Source organism: Vulpes vulpes, unplaced genomic scaffold (genome assembly GCF_048418805.1).
Source record: "Vulpes vulpes isolate BD-2025 unplaced genomic scaffold, VulVul3 u000000644, whole genome shotgun sequence".
Taxonomy (NCBI): domain Eukaryota; kingdom Metazoa; phylum Chordata; class Mammalia; order Carnivora; family Canidae; genus Vulpes; species Vulpes vulpes.
The window spans coordinates 1164632-1182802 of record NW_027325787.1 but is presented as its reverse complement, the minus strand read 5'-3'; the positions used below and the strand labels follow the sequence as shown (position 1 = coordinate 1182802).

Genomic DNA, 18171 nt, shown 5'->3' with positions numbered 1-18171 from the left:
ATTTCTTTTGCCCAGGAAGCTGATAGAATCTAATAGAAAGCTTCCAGCTCACTCTCTCACTGGGTTCGTGAAGCTGAGCAAGCCATTTCGCTTCTGTGTCGCAGTGGACTAGATTGGGTTGTCTTGCGGCTAGCTAGAAAATTCTGTGCTTCTCTAACTAGATAAGTATCTCATTCTGTCGGGAAGGCGAAGAGAGACAGTCCCAATGCCCAGTGCCTATCTTGGAGGGTGCCCTGGCTTATCGTATATAGATTCGATGCTGCCTTTTCAGAGCTCCTTGCCACCCTGGGAAAACAGCCCTGTGAACATGGGTCTCCAATTATGTCCCCTCAGCCCCACCCTTATGACACACAGTCCAACTGCTCTCCCTTGTGCACGCGGTAGGAGCTTAGTCTGAGGTTCTGGGGCAAAAAATTCAAACGCTGTGTCCATGCGCATCCCTGGTTAGTTATAGCTGTTTGCTTCCCCCTGTTACTTAAGAGCACTGAGCTTCAGTCCAAAGCAAATGTACTTTGTTGCCTGTGAACACGGATCCCATAAAAACAAACGAAGGGGAAAGCAGACTAGATTGCATATCCTGGGGCCCATTACCTGATTTTCATTCATGTCTCTGTTAGAGTTCCTTCAGCACTGCTTGGAGTCCTGAGCACTAGCGTCTCTTTTTTATGCCACCCTGAAGCTTCTGATCTGATACCATCTGATATGTGTGGGTGATAGGAATCCGGGAGTTTATGTACTCATGCCAATAAACTATTATCTTAAAGTTCCGGGGATGCTGTTCTTGTGAATGAGAGTCCTAGGATGATGGGTAGGTATAAGATACAAATTAATAGCCCTTGTGAAGGCCTGCAGCATGCAGAGCCCATATTCAATTTGATTAAATAGCTTTGCACGATTTAAAATGTCATCCAAGAAGAGAGCCAAATACCTAGAGCATCTGCCACAGCCCGCAGAGGCTGGCTGACAGGTCTGCACCGGCTGACCCGTTCTGCGGCTTTTTGGAAAGATGAGATGTGTCCTAATGAGCAAGTTATAAATATCACCGAGTTATGTCATAGGTGGTGGAGCGCTCAATGTAAAGGGCCTGGCTAGGAAGCGTTCTTGGCTGAACAGGCTGGGCACGGCTTTCAGGGAGGACAAGTGGGGGCCTGGATATAGTGACCAGAATGTCGCTATAGAATGATCTGTTCTTTAGTGCAATGTGTCACCAAACGTGACCCGGTGAGGTGTGGGTGGTGAGATGAGATGTGTTCTGATCCTCGTGGGGAAGCTCAGTGTTCTAGTTTTCATGCATTCGCTCTCTCTCAGAAGGGGCCTTTGACCATTTGCTTCTTGTTGATGCAGATTTGGGAGGAAGAGGGTCAGCTCGGTGGCTTTTGGAGACAGTGACTCATGTTTCGAAGATGCAGAGTGATTGCTTGGTAGAGCCCCTCAGTTTTCATACCTGTTCTCTTTGTCCTCCCCATAAAGATGGCGAGTTATAGGAACCCTATACCACACCGCATTTGGTGCCATGTCGCTATTCCTATAACCCTCTTGCCACCCACCTTTTAAGTGAAAAGAGATTTAGCATCATCAGGAAAGGAGGAAAACTATGGAACCATTGTGAGGTCTAAGATAAACTTTTCAAGATATTTTCCATATTTTTTCTTCCTTCCTTCCACTCATTCATTCATTCTTTTTTTTTTTTTTTCCTTTTTGCCTCAGAACTGATTTTTTTTTTCTCTCTGAGAAAATTTGATTGTGGGAGCACAAAAGACCAGGCCAAATTTTTCAGAGTCGAACAAAGATGGACAGGCATATGCAGACTAATTGTTTGCTTAAAATCTAGCCAACAGCTTTTATGTAGACAAAATGCATTGAAATATGTGTATAAAATATTTAATATTAATGCACGCCAGATGGAAACCCTGTCAAATTCTGTGTGCACGCAGGAACTTGACAAGAGGCGTCGGGAGATTTAGAGAGATCCTCAGAGCAGTAGAAACGAGAACAACTCAAAACCTGCGAATGGTGAGTGCGATGGGTGATTTGATTGAGGCCAGAAGGGCACCTCGGGTGTTATCTCCCCACTTCCTCTCCCTGCCCGTCCCCTCCCCTCCATATATATATATATATATATATATATATATATATATATACACACACACACACATACTTTAGTGAGATGTAATTTCCACATCACACAGTTCACCCATTTAAAGTCAGCTGATCTTAGTGTACTCACAAGAGTGTTTAGCCATCACTAATATTTAATTTCAGGACATTCTCACCCCCAAAGAACCCCTGTGCCTATCAGCCGTCAACCCGCATCCTCTCTTTTCCCCGCTAGCCTCTGGCAACCACTGTTTTATTTTTTGCTTTTATGGATTTGCCTGTTTTGTAAATTTCATGTTAATGGAATTACATACTAGGTGGTCTTCTTTGTGACTGGCCTGCTTTACGTAGCATGGTATCTCAGGGTTCAGCCATGCTGTAGCATGGATCTGCACTTCGCTCCTTTTTGTGACCAAGTACTACTCCACTGCGTGGATATAAGACATTCTGTGTGTCTGTTCATCTGTTGATGGATATTTGGATTGTTTCCCTGTGTTGACTGTTATGGGTAATCCCTCTGTGGACATTCTTACACAACTTTTTAGGTGGACATGGGTGTGTTCAGGTGCCTAGGAGTGGAATTGCTGGATCCCATAGTGACTCCACGTTTAACATTTGGAGCAATTGCCAGACAATTTTCCAAAGCAGCTACACCATTTTATATTCCCAGCAGCCGTTGTGAGGGCTCCGATTTCTCCGTATCCTTGACAGCACTTGTTATTGTCTTTTTTAGTCGTGGGCATCCTAGTATGTATGAAGTGCTGTCTCATTGTGGTTTTTAATTTACATTTCCCTGATGGCTAGTGACATTGAGCATCTTTTTGTGTACTTTGGTAGTGCTACTTCCTGAAATAGAACAAGTGCATCCTGTAAGGCAGGGAGAATATAAGCCTTGCCTGATGCCATTGTGGTCAAGGCGTTGGTTGTATGTTAATGATTTCATACCAAAACCCAGCCTGAGCAAAGCAGATTGGATCCTGAAGAGTACCTGGTTGTTCGACTAATTGCATTGGTGCTAAAACTTTGAGGAGAAATATAAAAGCTAGTTAAATAAACTTGTTCATCAGCATCAAATCAGCAATTTGACTGTCTTGTTGGCATAAGTTCTCTCTCTTCCTTTGAATCCTTAAACTTTCCTGCCTGGGAGGATTATTAATGATACCTCCATATCTGGGTGAAGGCCTGGTGTTTACCAGAGACTAAGCAAATACCCCTTTCACAACTGACATAACAACCCCATACAAGATTCCACTCTTGTCTTATTACAGTGTACCACTGTCCTCCCATTGTCACAACCCCTTAAAATATACGGGAGCATTTTCAGTTGGGCAAGGCTCAGTGACTCCTGTCATGGGAAGTGAGGCTGTATCTTTATTTTGGTGTCTCCAGGGTTTTAGGATGCAGATATCCAACTTGTGGACCCAGATGGCTAAGCAGTAGGCTTTCCTAGAATTAGGGGTGAGACAAGATGAGCAACTTTATACATGCCCCCGCCACCAAGACCTCACTTGGTCTTTGGTATTTATTTATATATTGATGTGATTTTGGGGGTGCCTTAAGAGGTTCAACCCAGATACTTCAATTTATAGAGTTCTTTAAGGAAAAAAAAAACCCTTAAAAAATATGGATAAAAATTGTTGACAAGTGTCTTTTCTCTCAAATTGACCTACTCCCAACATTTCATAAAGCTTCTTGCCTGGTCAGCATGAACAGTTTCTTTTAAGATTTAGAAGCACAATAAAGTAACTGGTTGTATTGGCAAGTGTTCTTATAATTGTTTTAAAAGCTGATTAAAAAACCAATCTTCCAAAATTGCTTAAGTATGGAGCATTTGTTCATATTGTTGTCTCAAAAGCATATATATTTTATGAAGGAGATTGATGGTTTCTCCCCCACTAGAACGTGTGAGTACATCCGAATACGCTGTAGGCATATGCCAGCTGCTCACGTCAACGTTATTCCTCACAGAATTCGAGAATATCTTCCATGATTGCCTGAGGTTTATGATATTCAAATCAATGTACTTTAACTTCTAAAAATCCTATGAGGTGGGATTCTGAATAAAGACACGTCAGGAGCGGAGAGAGGTTTCTTCAAGCATTTTTTTCTTTTTTTGAGAAGAGTGAAGAGACTTCTAGAGAAGTCTGGGTAGACCAGAGCTGCCCCTAGGCATTTTCAGCTGTAAACTGTTTAGTGGTGACATGTGGGGGGGTCACTTTTGCTCTGTGTTGGACTTGAGGTGCAAGTAGGTATTTAGCTTTTGGCCTTGGCTAATGAGCCTCAAGTAACAAGGTCGAACTGCTTCCAGTTCCTCGAGTGCTTAACCAGTGGCGTGCATCAGAATTATCTGAGGAACTGTGAACAAATGCTCATCCCGGTCCCTGACCTCAGAAATGCCAAGGAAGTAGGTTTGGGACAGTACCCGAAAACCTTAGTTTCTCATTTCCATGAGGCATTCTTTGCCTTCCCTATTGAGAAGTACTTTGTGGGTCTTATTTACTGGTTTCTTGGTCTACAGTGGCCATCTTCAAAGCTTGTCCAGTTAATGCAGCTCGTAACTATATGATTCCTTAAAATTAGCTGATTTTGCAAATTTATGACACTCCTGTGAGATGGGAAAGTTGCTTTGTAAACTCCATCTGGGGTGCAACCATAGCCGAGAAGGATTTACAAATACATTTACAGCAACCCTGTTCTTAGATAAATACTTCGAAGAACTGAAAGCAGGTGTTCCAACAGAGACTTGCACGTGAATGTTCGTAGCAGCACTGTTTATGCTAGCCAGAAACTAGAAACCATCTGAATTCTATCAGTTGATGACTAGATAAACAAAATGTGGTATGTCCACACAACAGAGTATTATTCAGCCACAAAAAGGAATGTGGCACTGACCCAGGCTACAGCATGAGTGATCCTTGAAAATGATGCTGAGTGAAAAAGCCAGACCCAAAAGGCCCCATGTTACATGACTCCATTTACATGATATGTCCCCAGCAGGCAGATCTCCTCAAAGCAGGCTTATTATTCCTGGAGGCTGGGAGGAGGGAATGGGAAGTAACCACTACAAGGGTGCAGGGTTGCCTCTGGAAGTGATATTCTGGAACCAGAGAGGTGATGGTTGCATAGCACTGTAAATGGACTAAGCACCATTAGCTCAGACACTAAAATGGTTAAAATGGTGAGTTTTAATGTTACATGATTTTTGCCACAATTAAAAAAATACATACAAAATGAATTTTTTTTAAAGATTTTATTTGTTTATTCATGAGAGACGCACGGGGGCGGGGGTGTGGGGGGGGCAGAGACCTAGTCAGAGGGAGAAGCAGGCTCCATGCAGGAAGCCCAATGCAGGACTCGATCCTGGGACTCCAGCATCATGCCCTAAGCCAAAGGCAAATGCTCAACCTCTGAGCCACCCAGGCATCCTCAAAACGGATTTAATGACCAAGTTTATACATAAAAGTTTGGCTTCTTTCTTTCTGGCTCCCTTCCTTTCCTTTCTTTCCTTCTGACTTTATTTGATAGCTACCAACAATTTATAAGCATTTCACTGCAAGTAAATGAAACCCAAGTATAGAAAAGTAAAAGGTCTGATCGATAATTGGTGATCTGCTGATCATTTCTCATATTTATCTCCCGTTCTGAACTTCCGTTTGACCTGTCAGTGCACACAAGCAGACATCTTTCCTGATCGTCAGTGCAGTGGTGAAGTGATACATTTAAAATATGCAATCACATCTAAACCTCATTTTCAGAGTCTCTCTGGAAGGTTAGTACTTGGAGGTAAAGTGAGATCTAGCACAAGCTATCTTGTAGTGGACAAGCAAACTGTGGAGGGCAGAGATTTTTATAACTTTAGAATCCCTCCATGGCAGGTATATCCAGAAAATGAAGTTCCTTGTTCACTTTTTTTTCCTTTGACTTTTTTTTTTCTCCACTATGGTGAGTGGAGGCTATTTTTGCCAGTCGATGCTTCCAGCAGAAGTCATTAGCTTATATGACTGCAGAGAGATCGAAATGAAACTGTAATGGAGGGCTTAAGAAAACAGTTCAGGAACTGTTTAGGTCCTGAAAATTGTGTTCTTATGAGATCTTTACAGATGGCTCAGTTGGGGATGATAGGAATGCATTTAATTTCTCATTTTTATAGACATTAAAGCCAGTGGGTCTTGCTTGGGAATAATCAAGAAAATTTGCCTTTACCCAGTGGTTATCAGAAGCCACTAAGCTAGTGATTTGGTTGCACTTAAGTTTCCTTGTGGTGTTTTAGGAGATTTCACATGGATGAAAACCCAGCAAAGTTTCTTCTGGAACATATTTATTTAAAAGTCTCACTCTCAGGGAAGATAAGCATTCTTTGCCTGCATGTTTCCAAAGAAAGTGAAAACTTTGTGGAAAAACTCGATGGTTGAAGTTTTATTTTGCCACCTTTGGCTGATTGTGGGGTAGCATGGACCACCCCCTACCCCTACCCCCCGAGGTGCCCTGCTTCTGTTTTCAGGGGGATTTTGTGGGGGTTTTTTGTTTTTATTCTTCCTCTTCTTTACCGGTGGAAGATTACAAGGTAAGTGAACTGATACGCATCAGCTAACAAAATATTTCTTAGTAGTTGCCACATCCCCCCTCCTCCCATTCATCATCCAGCGTCCTGTTCTACTATAGAGTTTGAAGAGCATAGTAATCTGGGTCTTACTTATGATGACAAGACCCGGATATGGTCTGGGTTTTCACAGCGAAGAAAAAGAGATGCCTGACCAGCTTTGAAAAGAGGTCTTTCTTGATCAGTCGCCACACTCGCCACCTTGCTTTCTCTTTTGCATAGGCCAGCAGTATAGCCTCTGGGCTGGGAGGCCCAGGGTGTAACTGGAGCAGACATTCAGGTGCTGAGTCCCAGAATGGGGCCACTGTGGTAGACTGGCCCTTGGCACTTCAAAGAGGGAAGGCATTCCAAAAATCTGTCCTGGATACCATCTTATCAGCAATGAAGAGATTTTTTCCCCCAAGAATGACATCATCTAGGTTGAGCACCGGCTTTTTCCCAAGTTTGGGTTTTAGCAGGGATCTGTTGGGAGGTGACAAAAAATATTTGCAGTTCACCTATTATAAGAACTTTCGGGAAGGAGCTTAACTAAAGTTTCTGTAGCTTCAGGCATAAAACCCGTTGAGCGCTTTAGAGTGCCACAGAGGTAGGGTGGCATGTGAAGGGTATAGGCTTGTCTTTTAAATGGTCCAAATACCTTAGTGTATTTTCTTTCCTTTTCTTTTTTGCCATCAACTGATACAATTTTCATCAGAGAAGTAAAAACGTTTAGCCATGAGTCCTGGAATAGTGCCTTGCATAAAGCAATGACTGAAAAGTATTTACTGAATGAGTGAATGAGTGAATGAATGATACAAAATAGATTCATAGCTGTGCCTTTGCTCTTTTGTGTTCCCAGACAATAGCCAGGCAATTGGCAGAGATCTTGTTGCGGGGTATGTGTGAACAGAGCTACTGGAACCCTCTGGAGGATCCGCCCTGCCAGTCACCTCTGGATGATCCTCTCCGGAAAGGAGCAAACACAAAAACCTACACCCTCACTCGGAAAGCTCGAGTCTACTCAGGAGAGAAGTATGACAGTTGGTGTCCTCACTTGTGGGTTGGGGGATGGGAGGGAAGCTTTGGGAAAACTCAAAGATGAGTAGATGTTCAAGGGCAGATTCTTCTGCTGAAAGAGGAACAAAACAGACAGGTCTCATTTGCCAGTTTGATGGACGTACCTCATTATTTTTCATAACATCTGTGAATATCTCTGCACCAGTGGGCACATTGTAAGTAGGAAAGTTTCTCTCATCTTAGTGCTTGGCTACCATTCTCAGCCATCACCATTGGTCTTTGGGATTCTCATTCTGTTTGTTATAAGAACCCCAGCATTACCCAGCAATCATTGACAATGCTGTTTATAAGTTGGACTTAACCTTCTTTTTTTCATCGAGTCATTGATCCTTTTGTTTAAAAATTAGTTTTCAACTGAATTAGCCATAAGAAGAAGGAAGATTAAATAATTTGTGATTGGAAGATGATGTCTTTTTAGAACTTCTTAATTTTTTTAAGTTTTAAATCTAAGACTTGACCAACCTGGAGGAAGGTGAGCTAGGGAACCACTAGATCCTCAGCATGGGCCTTCCCCAGGTTGGGAGCACTGGGGGATGGCAGGCAGAGACTGTGAGGAGAGCCAGGAGACCAGAGATTATTGACTCACTCTTGATTCCTCATCTTCGAGCCTCACTCTCATATCTTTGCCAGTTCCTGCAAGGACGAGGCATGATGGCTCTTCAGAATCTCTCCGTGGGGGGAAGGAGGCATGTATGAATAAATATGGAAACTTCCCTTGATGGTTGTCAAATTGGAAAAATGGGAGAGAGACTGCAGGCTGCTGTTTCTGGGGCCCCAGAGCAAGTGCTGTTAGATCTGCAGGGAGGGGTGTTGGTGACTAGATGCTGACTGGTTATGTGACTTCTGTAAATGATTGTCCCATTTTCCAAGGGGGCAGCACTTCTCCAGCAGGCAGGCTCCTCTTAATCCCCTTATGTTGACCCTAGCATTTCTCTCCCTCGTCCTCCTCTTGTTCAGACCCCATTTCTCCTATGGATTCAGACAAATGAGCATATTCTTAACTTTTTCCCTAGACTTATTTTAGTTTGTGTTTAATCCGCCTTTTAACTTAATCCCCCTTTTTTATGGCCTTGTTGACGATGAGTTTGCTGAATTCACAGCCTGTGTTTACTTCTTAGTCCTTATCTGGATTCACAGAACATCTGTTCTAGCACGTCCTGAACTCTCACTTTAAAAATGCTGACCCCTCATTATGAACCATTTAGTAGCAGGTTTGGGGCTCATTTTTAAAGTGAAATTTAAATCCTAAAAATAGGCCTGAGATTTGTTTTTTTCCACCTGCTTTCTATGCTGCTTAATAGACAGGTATATAAAGTGCCAGGTATATTGAGAAACTCAGCTCTTGTTCCCTTCCCTAATCAAGCTGGACATGTGGGTAGAGCTCTGTGTCTCTTTGGGTGTTATTCCAATGTGGCCTTACCTCTTGAAGGCAGAAAAGCTCATAATGTTGGCCACTTCTCCTTTATCTGGTGAACCACTGAGACTTTGTCACTCTTCTGACATCAACTTTCTCCTGTCCAAGGAGAATTATGGAGGCAATATGCAGATCTAGAAAGTGCAGTTACTAGTTAAAGGGAGATTCCCATAACAGGACTGGGTGCTGAGTCACAATTTCATTCCACACAGATGCAATCATTTTTTTTTTTTAACCATGTTATTGAGCTATGATTCACCTGCTATACAATTCACTCATTTAAAGTATACAGTTCAGGGGGCACCTGGCTGGCTCAGTCAAAAGCATGTGCCTCAATCATGGGGTCATGAGTTCAAGCCCCCATGGGATGTAGAGATCATGTAAATAAATTAAAAAACCTAAAAAAAAAAAAAAAATACAGTTCAGGGGCTTAGTTGTGCTTCCATCACCATAACCAACTTTAGAACATTTTTATAACCCTGGAAAGAAATCTAGCATCCCTGAGCTGTCACCCCCCCCCCCCCATCTGCCAATCCCTTGCATTTTCATATGAATTTTAGTATCAGTTTGTCCATTTCTGGAAGAAAAAAGAAAGAAAGAAAAGGCAGCTAGGATTTTGATAGGAATTGCATTGAATCTATAGATCAATTTGGAGGAGTATTGCCATCTTAACAATATTAACTCTTCTGATCCATGAATATGGGATGCCTTTTCATTTGTTTAGATATAATTTCGTTTCTTCCAACAATTATTTGTTGTTTTCAGGATATAAGTTTTGCACTTACTTTGTGAAACTTACTGTGTTTTATGCTATTCTTTGGATGCTATCATAAGTGGAATTATTTTCTTAATTTCATTTTTAGTTTGTTCATTGCAAGTATAGAGAAATACAATTGATTTTCTATATTGATCTTGTATACTGCAGTCTTGCTGAATTTGTTCATTAGTTCAAATAGTGTTTTAGATTCCTTAGGATTTCCTACAAGATCAAGCCCCCCAAGTCATCTGTAAATAAGTATAGTCTTACTTTTTCTCTTCTAACCTAGATGCCTTTTATTTCATTTTCTTCCCTAATTGCTTTGGCTAGAACCTCCAGCACAATGTTGAATAGAAGTGGCAAGCATAGTGGATATCCTTGATACCACTTGATACCTGATGTTACGAGGGGGAAAAGTGTCCAGTCTTTCACCATTAAGTGTGAAATTAGCTATGGGTTTTCATAAATACCTTTTATCAGGTTGAGAACATTCCTTTCTATCACTATTTTGTTGAATTCTTTTTATCTTGAGAGGGTATTTAATTCTGTCAAATGCTTTTTCTGCATCTATCAATAATCATGTACATTTTGTCCTTTATCCTGTTGATTTAATGTATTACATTAATTGATTTTCAGAAGTTAAGCCAACTTTTGTCAAATTTCATTGATCTTTTTGAAGAACCAACTTTTGGTTTTGTTCATTTTTTTAATTCACTATTTCCTTAATTTCCCCATTGATCCTTATTCTTTCTGTTATCACCATCAGTTTTTAGCTTTCTCGTTTTGTGAGTTCACAATGATACTTCTAGTTTTTTAGTAAAGACAGAAAGCGTGCTGGGATTATACTAGTCTTGGGGCTCCCTGATGACCAGGACTATCTGATTAGTCAACTCTATGGCAAAAAGGATGTTATCACCAGTTCAATTATATGGCTTGGCAGGTGAAAAAGGGAATCCATGATGAGAGTGAAACCCCATCTTGGCCAGTAGTCCCAAACACTTTCCCCTCCTCGGTCTCTTATGAGAAATACAAGCACACAGTAGACTTTAGAAAGCACAGAGCCTTCCAGCTCCAGCAGATCACAAGGACCATTCAGAATAGCTGGTCATAATGGAATATAACAGAAAAACGAACTCTGTCAGAAAACTCCACTCCTTCTCATTGTATTCTGGAGCTGAAGTGGAAACAGGATGCTCATTCTCTCCCCATCTTGAACTTTGAAAGGAAATCAAATATTGACAATCCTAGATAGGAAAGAGAGAAGGAGTCACATGCCGTGGGCCTCTTTACTTCCTTCCTTCTAGGTCTTTCTGTGAAGAATTCTTTGACCTTTGCATGTGTATGTATATATATATATATATGTACATATATATATATACATATATATATATATATATTTATTTGAGAGAGAGAGAAAGGAGAGGGTCAGAGGGAGAGAATCTCAAGCAGACTCCATGCTGAGCACAGAGCCAGGCTTGGGGCTCAATCTCAAGACCCTGAGATCATGACATGACCAGAAACAAGAGTCAGACAGTTAACTAACTGTGCCACTGAGGGGCCCCTGCTTATTTATTTTTTAGGTAAGCTTTTTATTGACACATAGCACATATTGAGAGAAATACACAAACCAAAAGTGTAACACTTAATGAGTTTTTACCGAGTGAACACATTCATGTAATTGGTACCTTGATCAAGAAATAAACACTGTTCAGTGGACTTGATCTGAATGAAAGACCCTCATGTCCTGAGGGGGTGTTGACCTGTATGGAATTTTGTGCCTGAGTGATCCTCAGATTGGGTTAGCTGATCCCTCATAATCAACAGGTACTCCTAATGACTGATTTAAGTCCTTTTCCTTTCTGGGAACCCTTATCCTTCCACACAAACCTAGACTGATGTACTCTCTGCCTCTGCATGTTTCACAGGGTGACCTGGGGGTGGGGCAGAGCTGCAGCCATTGTTGGCTTTGGTTCTTCTTTTTTATTTTTCTTAAAAATTTTATTTATTTACTCATGAGACACACAGAGAGAGAGGCAGAGACACAGGCAGAGGGAGAAGCAGGCTCCATGCAGGAAGACCGACGCGGGACTCGATCCTGGGTCTCCAGGATCACACCCTGGACTGAAGGTGACGCTAAACCACTGAGCCACCTGGGCTGCCCTGTTGGCTTTGATTCTTTAGTTCTTGTCCATCGGCTGTGGTTCAGAGACTGTAGATCTCTGGGAATTCTCTAGTGGTATCACACCCAGACAAGGCATAGTAAAACTGGAAAGGCAAGGGTACCTAGGCAAAGGCTTAGCTGATTGAGCGTCCAGCTCTTGATTTCAGCTCAGGTCGTGATCTCACGGGTCATGGGATCGAGCTCCTGCATTGGGGCTCCACACTTGGGGAGCATCTGCTGGAGATTCTTTCTCTCTCTCTGCTTCTTCCCCTTTCCCCAATCCTGCTCTCTCTCTCTCTCAAAATAAATAAATCTTTAAGAACCTGAAGAGACCATTGCTGGGCCTTAGGGTTGCTGTTGTCACTTACACATAACTTGCTTGTGAGTTGGAGGTGTTTGGGGCCCTCCTTGGATCTAACTAGAGTCTGCACTGATGTCTGGATGGTACCATTGACTTCCAGACATCCAACTTGATATTGGCTGTGTAATAGCTAATGATGACAGAAAAATAACCTGCAGTTGGATAAAATTGGATTAATTTCTTTTGTAGGATTGTTTCTACCATGTACAGTGACATCTTTCATCCAGCTGGGAAAATTTTAAGAAAGGGGGGTTATCTGGCAGCCTGGGCAAGGTCATGATCACTGTTTATATTTGAAGATTCTTGCCCTTGTTCCCATTGTATAGAGTCAGACAATGAATCAGTTCATCCAAAATAAGAAAACAAGCAACTTGCCTAAAGGCCAGCCCATGAGTTAGTCGGGTGGCTGGGCTGAGAATGTAGCGATTCCATCTTATTTGGTGTGCTGTGGATCTAGGACCCCAGTTTTTCCACTTCACAGGGTTAAGGCCTGGGTACCCCAAGATCTTCCCTGAGGCTCTTGGGCCCCTAGAGGAGATTGTTGCAAAAGAAAAACAGTTTTGGCCCCCCCACCACCCTGAGCTCCTTCAATGGAAAACAGGGGAGGAATAGCCAGAAGTGGGTCTGGAGAATCCACGAGCATTGGAAGGGGGCACTCTGGGGTTTAGTTTTTCAGCATGTCTCTTAAAACTACCCTTCCTACCCCTCCGACCCCTCACTTCTTTCTGCCAGCTCTGAGAGCTTGCAGTGCTTGAGAATACCCATCTCACCTGCCTCAAAAGGAAGGGTAGAGGAAGTGGAATTACAATCAGTTAATGTGCTACTTGTTAGCAGCTCTGGTAAAAATAACACAACTTAGCATTTAAGCAGGCTAGATGGCTCAGATGGAATTTGGGGATTATCCATGGACTGAATTGGCTGGTGTTAAGTCACAATTAGCATGGGCTCTCTCTTCTCTTCAATTAGTCTGGACAATGCAGAACTAGCTACCCATGAAAAAAAAAAGGTTAATGTTACTGCTTTATTTGTAAGGTCCCAATTGTATGTAAGCAAAGGCCAGAATATCAGGAAATGATTGCTGAGTGGACCCTCCCCCCAACACACACACATTCACACGAGAGTACTCTTTACTGAAAGGCTGTAGACTCTATTTCTGAATTTAAGGGGAAAGAAGAGTTCCGTCTTTGAAAAACCTAGCTCCTCTCAAGCTGTCTGTTTAAAGAAGTTCACTGCAAATCCTAGAATCTTGCTCCTCATTTCTAGGTCAGCCTTTTCATCAAATTGCAGCCCTGCAAGAGCAATGGGAACCGTTCCACAGGTGGTTTCCTTACCTCTAGTGACGTCAGAGTTGTAAAAAGAGAACCAGGCCCTGTGCTTTTTCTGTCTTTCTCTTCACGGTCCTTTGATGCCATACAAAGTTGCCAGCACTTCAAAGAGACCAAGTATTTATGATGCTGTGGATGATATGGAAGCCTTTTTTTTTTGCCATTTTGAGGTGGGGGCAAATCATCCCATCTCTTAAATTAAATGATTGTGATGTCACTGCTGGGAAGATGTAAGTTTGGTCTTTACTTAATAATCTCCAAAATATCCAGGAGTTTGTTTTTGTTTTTTTTTAACCAAGATCATTTTTATTGCACTCTTCTTCCATTCCATGAAAAAAAGAATCAAGTTTGGCTCAAATGGTGATAACACTCTGAATTCTACTCAAAGGATTCAAGAGCTTTTAGAACAGGAAAAAATGCTGCAAGTCTCTAAAAATGTTCAAAGCACACACACACAAAAAAAATAGGCTATACAGGATGGAGATTGGGGTTATGTTTGACTTTTTTTTTTTTTTTTTTTTGTTCTCTAATCTTGAGCAACATTGAGCTTAAAAGCTTTTTCTTTTAATCCCAGATGTTAGAGCTCGGCCAACTTCAGTAAAATAGATTAATAAGACAGCTAGCTCTTGCATACCACCCTATAATAGAACATGTGTGTTTAATTAAGGTGGCTTGCCAAGTTCTTACAGTATTCTAGAAATGATTCAAACTCTAAAATTGCTTCCAATCTCTTATTCCGTAAGGACAATATGAGGCATGGCAGTTAGCAAGTAAGAGGTAAGAAGAGTACTGCTTAGTGAAGTATCTACATGATGCCCCCATAATGGGTTTAGGAGAAAGCTTTATCATTGAGATAATGGCAGTTTGTAGCAATCTAAATTTCTGCCTCTATAATAGGTGTGTATATTATTTGGGCTTTTAATGTGGTTTTTATAGCTTTATTTCGCTCTGCTGCCTGCTATTAAAATGCACAGTTAGAATGTATAAATTCTGTAGATTACCACAAACATAGCAAATTAATTCAAGTGTCCAAATGAGACAGTATTTTTGTGGCTCCTGCATAAAAATCCAGAAGATTTTAATATTCAGTGCTGTCCATTATCATGCATTTTATATTATTTTGAATTGCCATATATAAAATTTGATTTTCTTCACACAGCATTTTTTGTCCTCAAGAAAATACTGAAGAAGCCCTGTTGTTACTGCTGATTAGTGAATCAATGGTAAGTAGACTGTCCTTTTACATTTTTCTTTTGCCCGTTCCTACAGTCCTGTTTTCAATATGATGACTCCCTCTGTGCAGTGGCCGTTTGTCTTGGGAGAAGAGTATTTTCTCGAGGGGATACCCCAGGTCAATGGTGGGAGGAACAGCGGGTTAAAGGAGGGAGCTGTTTCTTAATTCCTGGACTAGTTAGAAGTACCCTCGTAGGTTAATCTCAGCCTGGAACATGGAGCTTTTCTTATGGTAGCAGCAAACAGGCATCTGAGTTCATTCGCTTGCCCACTGAGTGTTGAGGGGACACTACCACAGTTGTGGATAGGTAAGCTGCAGCTAGACGGACCACCAAAGGAACCCTGGAAAGAGGAGGAAGCCCCCAGAGGATAACCTTTTCGAGCCCTCTCCACCTGCCTGGCTGGGAGGGAGACTTCAGGGATAAATCACTGGTGGTTTTGTAGCAAGAGCCTGATGAAGCAGCCTCCTCCTCTTGGACCAGCCTCCCGCCAGCTCCCCAGGCACTGCGAGAGCTCTCTCCTATTACCTGGCTCCACTGTCTTGAGAGAGTTTTTGCCAGGCCATCAGATTGCTTTGGAATGTTTTCTTAACGTCTGGCCAGGATATCAAAGTTTACGTCTAGAATTTCATTACTCACCATTTATTGGGTTTCTGCTCTGCGTATTGCTAGGCATGACCGCCCTGGCTTGAAACTGTGGGAAGCAGTCTGTGTCACAGTAGTTACCACCTTGGCATGTAGGTGGTGTGTGCTGAGCACCTGAGCAGAATGGCGAGGCCCCTGGCACTTGGAAGGACTGAGCTATCCTCACACTCATTTCCTCGTTCTATAGATGAGGAACCTGAGGACTGGAGCAGAATGAGTGCATCCTGAAATGGTCTGTTGTTCCTACTAGATCACACTGCCTCCTTCCATATCTCCCACCTCACCATCAGGCAGGAGGAGAAGGAGGAGGAAAAAAAAAATGTAACTGAAGCAAGAAAGGTATTTTCCTTCTTCCCCAAGCGTGCAGTGGCAGGAAATACATCCAACTGAAGAGCATTCAGAAATGGAGCACAAGAAGAATGTCCATGTGCTGAGTGGAGGAGGGATCAAGAGAGGCTGGGATGAGTCAGGGAGGCTAACATTCTTCTTTTTTAAAAAAAAATATTTTATTTATTTATTCATGAGAGTCACAGAGACAGAGACACAGGCAGAGGGAGAAGCAGGCTTCCTGCAGGAAGCCTGACGTGGGACTTGATCCCAGGACCCCAGGATCATGACCTGAGCTGAAGGCAGAGGCTCAACCACTGAGCCACCCAGGCATCCCAGGGAGGCTAGTATTCTTGCCTTAATTTCGAGCTTTGGATTTTCTTGTTCTGTGAAGTGGCCCAGAGATGTTTACAAGAGCAAGACTGCTTGAGTTACCACTGCTTTTTATTTGGAACCTCTTTGACGTCATTGGCCTTACTTCCTCTGAGGGATGTAAGGTTGCCCCCCTTGACTCATCTTTCCTTGACTGTCAGCTGTTAACTCAGAATGGTGTCATTTACATTCTCTACTCTGCCTTGGCACAATCAGGGAAGGCATATATGTGAGCAGGCTGGCACTTCGTGGCATTCAGTGACTGCTTTTCCAATGAGCCAGTCTCACCACGCTTTGACATCCATTCTTGGTGGTTGTGGGGAGCTTATGTTGGCCCCCAAGCTTACATTCCCTCATCCTAAGCTGGGCTCCTCGCAACTTGGCAGTTAGTTTCCCTTGGGCAGACTTGGTTGGTTATGTTGGGGAAGTTCTGAAAGAGTGACGACCACACATTTTTGATTTCTTGGACAATTCTGATTGAAAATATTGTGTTCCAGTTTAGAACTTGGAAAACATAGCCACATCTCTAAAATGCTATTCAAAGTGTAGATGTCTTGGGAATGACATCTCCAACTTTCCTCTCCTTAATTGAAATGATAGAAACTAATAATACTCAAAATTGAGATCCCTTTGAGACCACCAGGTTTGGCTCTGTGGTATTTAATTTCTGGAAACTCTCTTCAGAGGATGGTGAAATCCAATGACATCATCAGTAAATGTGAAGGTCTGGGTTTCCAACCAAAATGATTATGCTCTCTGTGTAAATCATTCCATAATTATGTAGGTAGAAGTCTAAATTAAGTTTCCTTTGGAAACCTTTTTTTCATGTTCCTTGACTTCTTGATTTTTCAGTTTTTAGACAGAAAACGCATATGCTCAATTTCAGAATTCTCAATGAGAATTCCTGTGGGATTTTTTTAGTGTCTGAGAAAATTGTATTCTTCGTTGATTCTGACTTTAGCTTAGAAAACATCAATTTGTCCATAGTGTCTCCACGTGTATAATTTCATTTGGCATTGTATGACTTTCTTGCCTCAAATGAACTTGCCCAGGAGAGAGGGGTGATCAGAACTACATTTGCACAACTACCTCTGCGATGGTGTTCTGGGGTATTTGTTATTTGTGAATCTGTTTGAGGTTTTAATCAAAAGGCATCAATAGACTTTCTCTAAAATTTTTTTTAAAAATATACTTGGCATAACTTGAAAATCTCTTTTAAGTAGTATTTTGTTTTGTTCTCTTCTAGGCATTGGTCTTAATAAATATGAAACATTTATAGCAAGTAAATAAAATGCAACTCCTAACAGCAGGCTCCTATTTCCCTTAGAGCTTCTTTTGGTTGGCTCAAAGTCGCTTCTAACAAGAAAACCTTAGAATGAAATCTTCAAAAGCAGGCTTGTATCCATAAGAGATGACTCACTTGGTAGGAAGTGGCCTGTCTTATATATTCTTATTTGTCTTTGACATTTAAGAGCAAGGAGTTCTAAAGTGAGTAAGTACTGATGGGTGGCTAAAAGTGAGTGCCTTGGACTCACACACGGAGAAGGCCTTTCATCTCATTAGTGAGAGAGCAGGTGTGTGGGCATGTCAGGCAGGCAGATGCCTGTCAGCCTGCCTAGACCAGTGACCCTGGTACCTCACATACCACTTTCACAGGAAAAACAAAGGGGCCCTTTCTGTCCTCCTAGGGATGGACAGATCTGGAGACTTCTGCTAATTAGCAGGGGGAGAAAAGAGAGGCAAAATCTAACTTAATTGATTCTGAACTCCCTAGTAGAGAGGAAAGCAAAATGGTTAGAGTGGTTAGCAGCCCTAATACATCTG

General features: G+C 42.0%; 1 protein-coding gene across 9 annotated transcripts in view; it reads left to right on the top strand.

Moving 5' to 3' along the window:
• Positions 1-18171, top strand: part of TTC7B (tetratricopeptide repeat domain 7B) — a 259212-nt gene that overhangs the window by 117866 nt on the left and 123175 nt on the right. For 7 of the 9 annotated variants that reach the window (XM_072745564.1, XM_072745562.1, XM_072745563.1 and 4 more), the window contains 3 exons: positions 1935-2013; positions 7536-7708; positions 14931-14994. In XM_072745564.1, coding sequence (XP_072601665.1) covers positions 1935-2013; positions 7536-7708; positions 14931-14994 — 316 coding nt within the window. The remainder of the gene's footprint in view (positions 1-1934; positions 2014-7535; positions 7709-14930; positions 14995-18171) is intronic. The other 2 variants (XM_072745570.1, XM_072745568.1) reach the window with 1 other exon arrangement.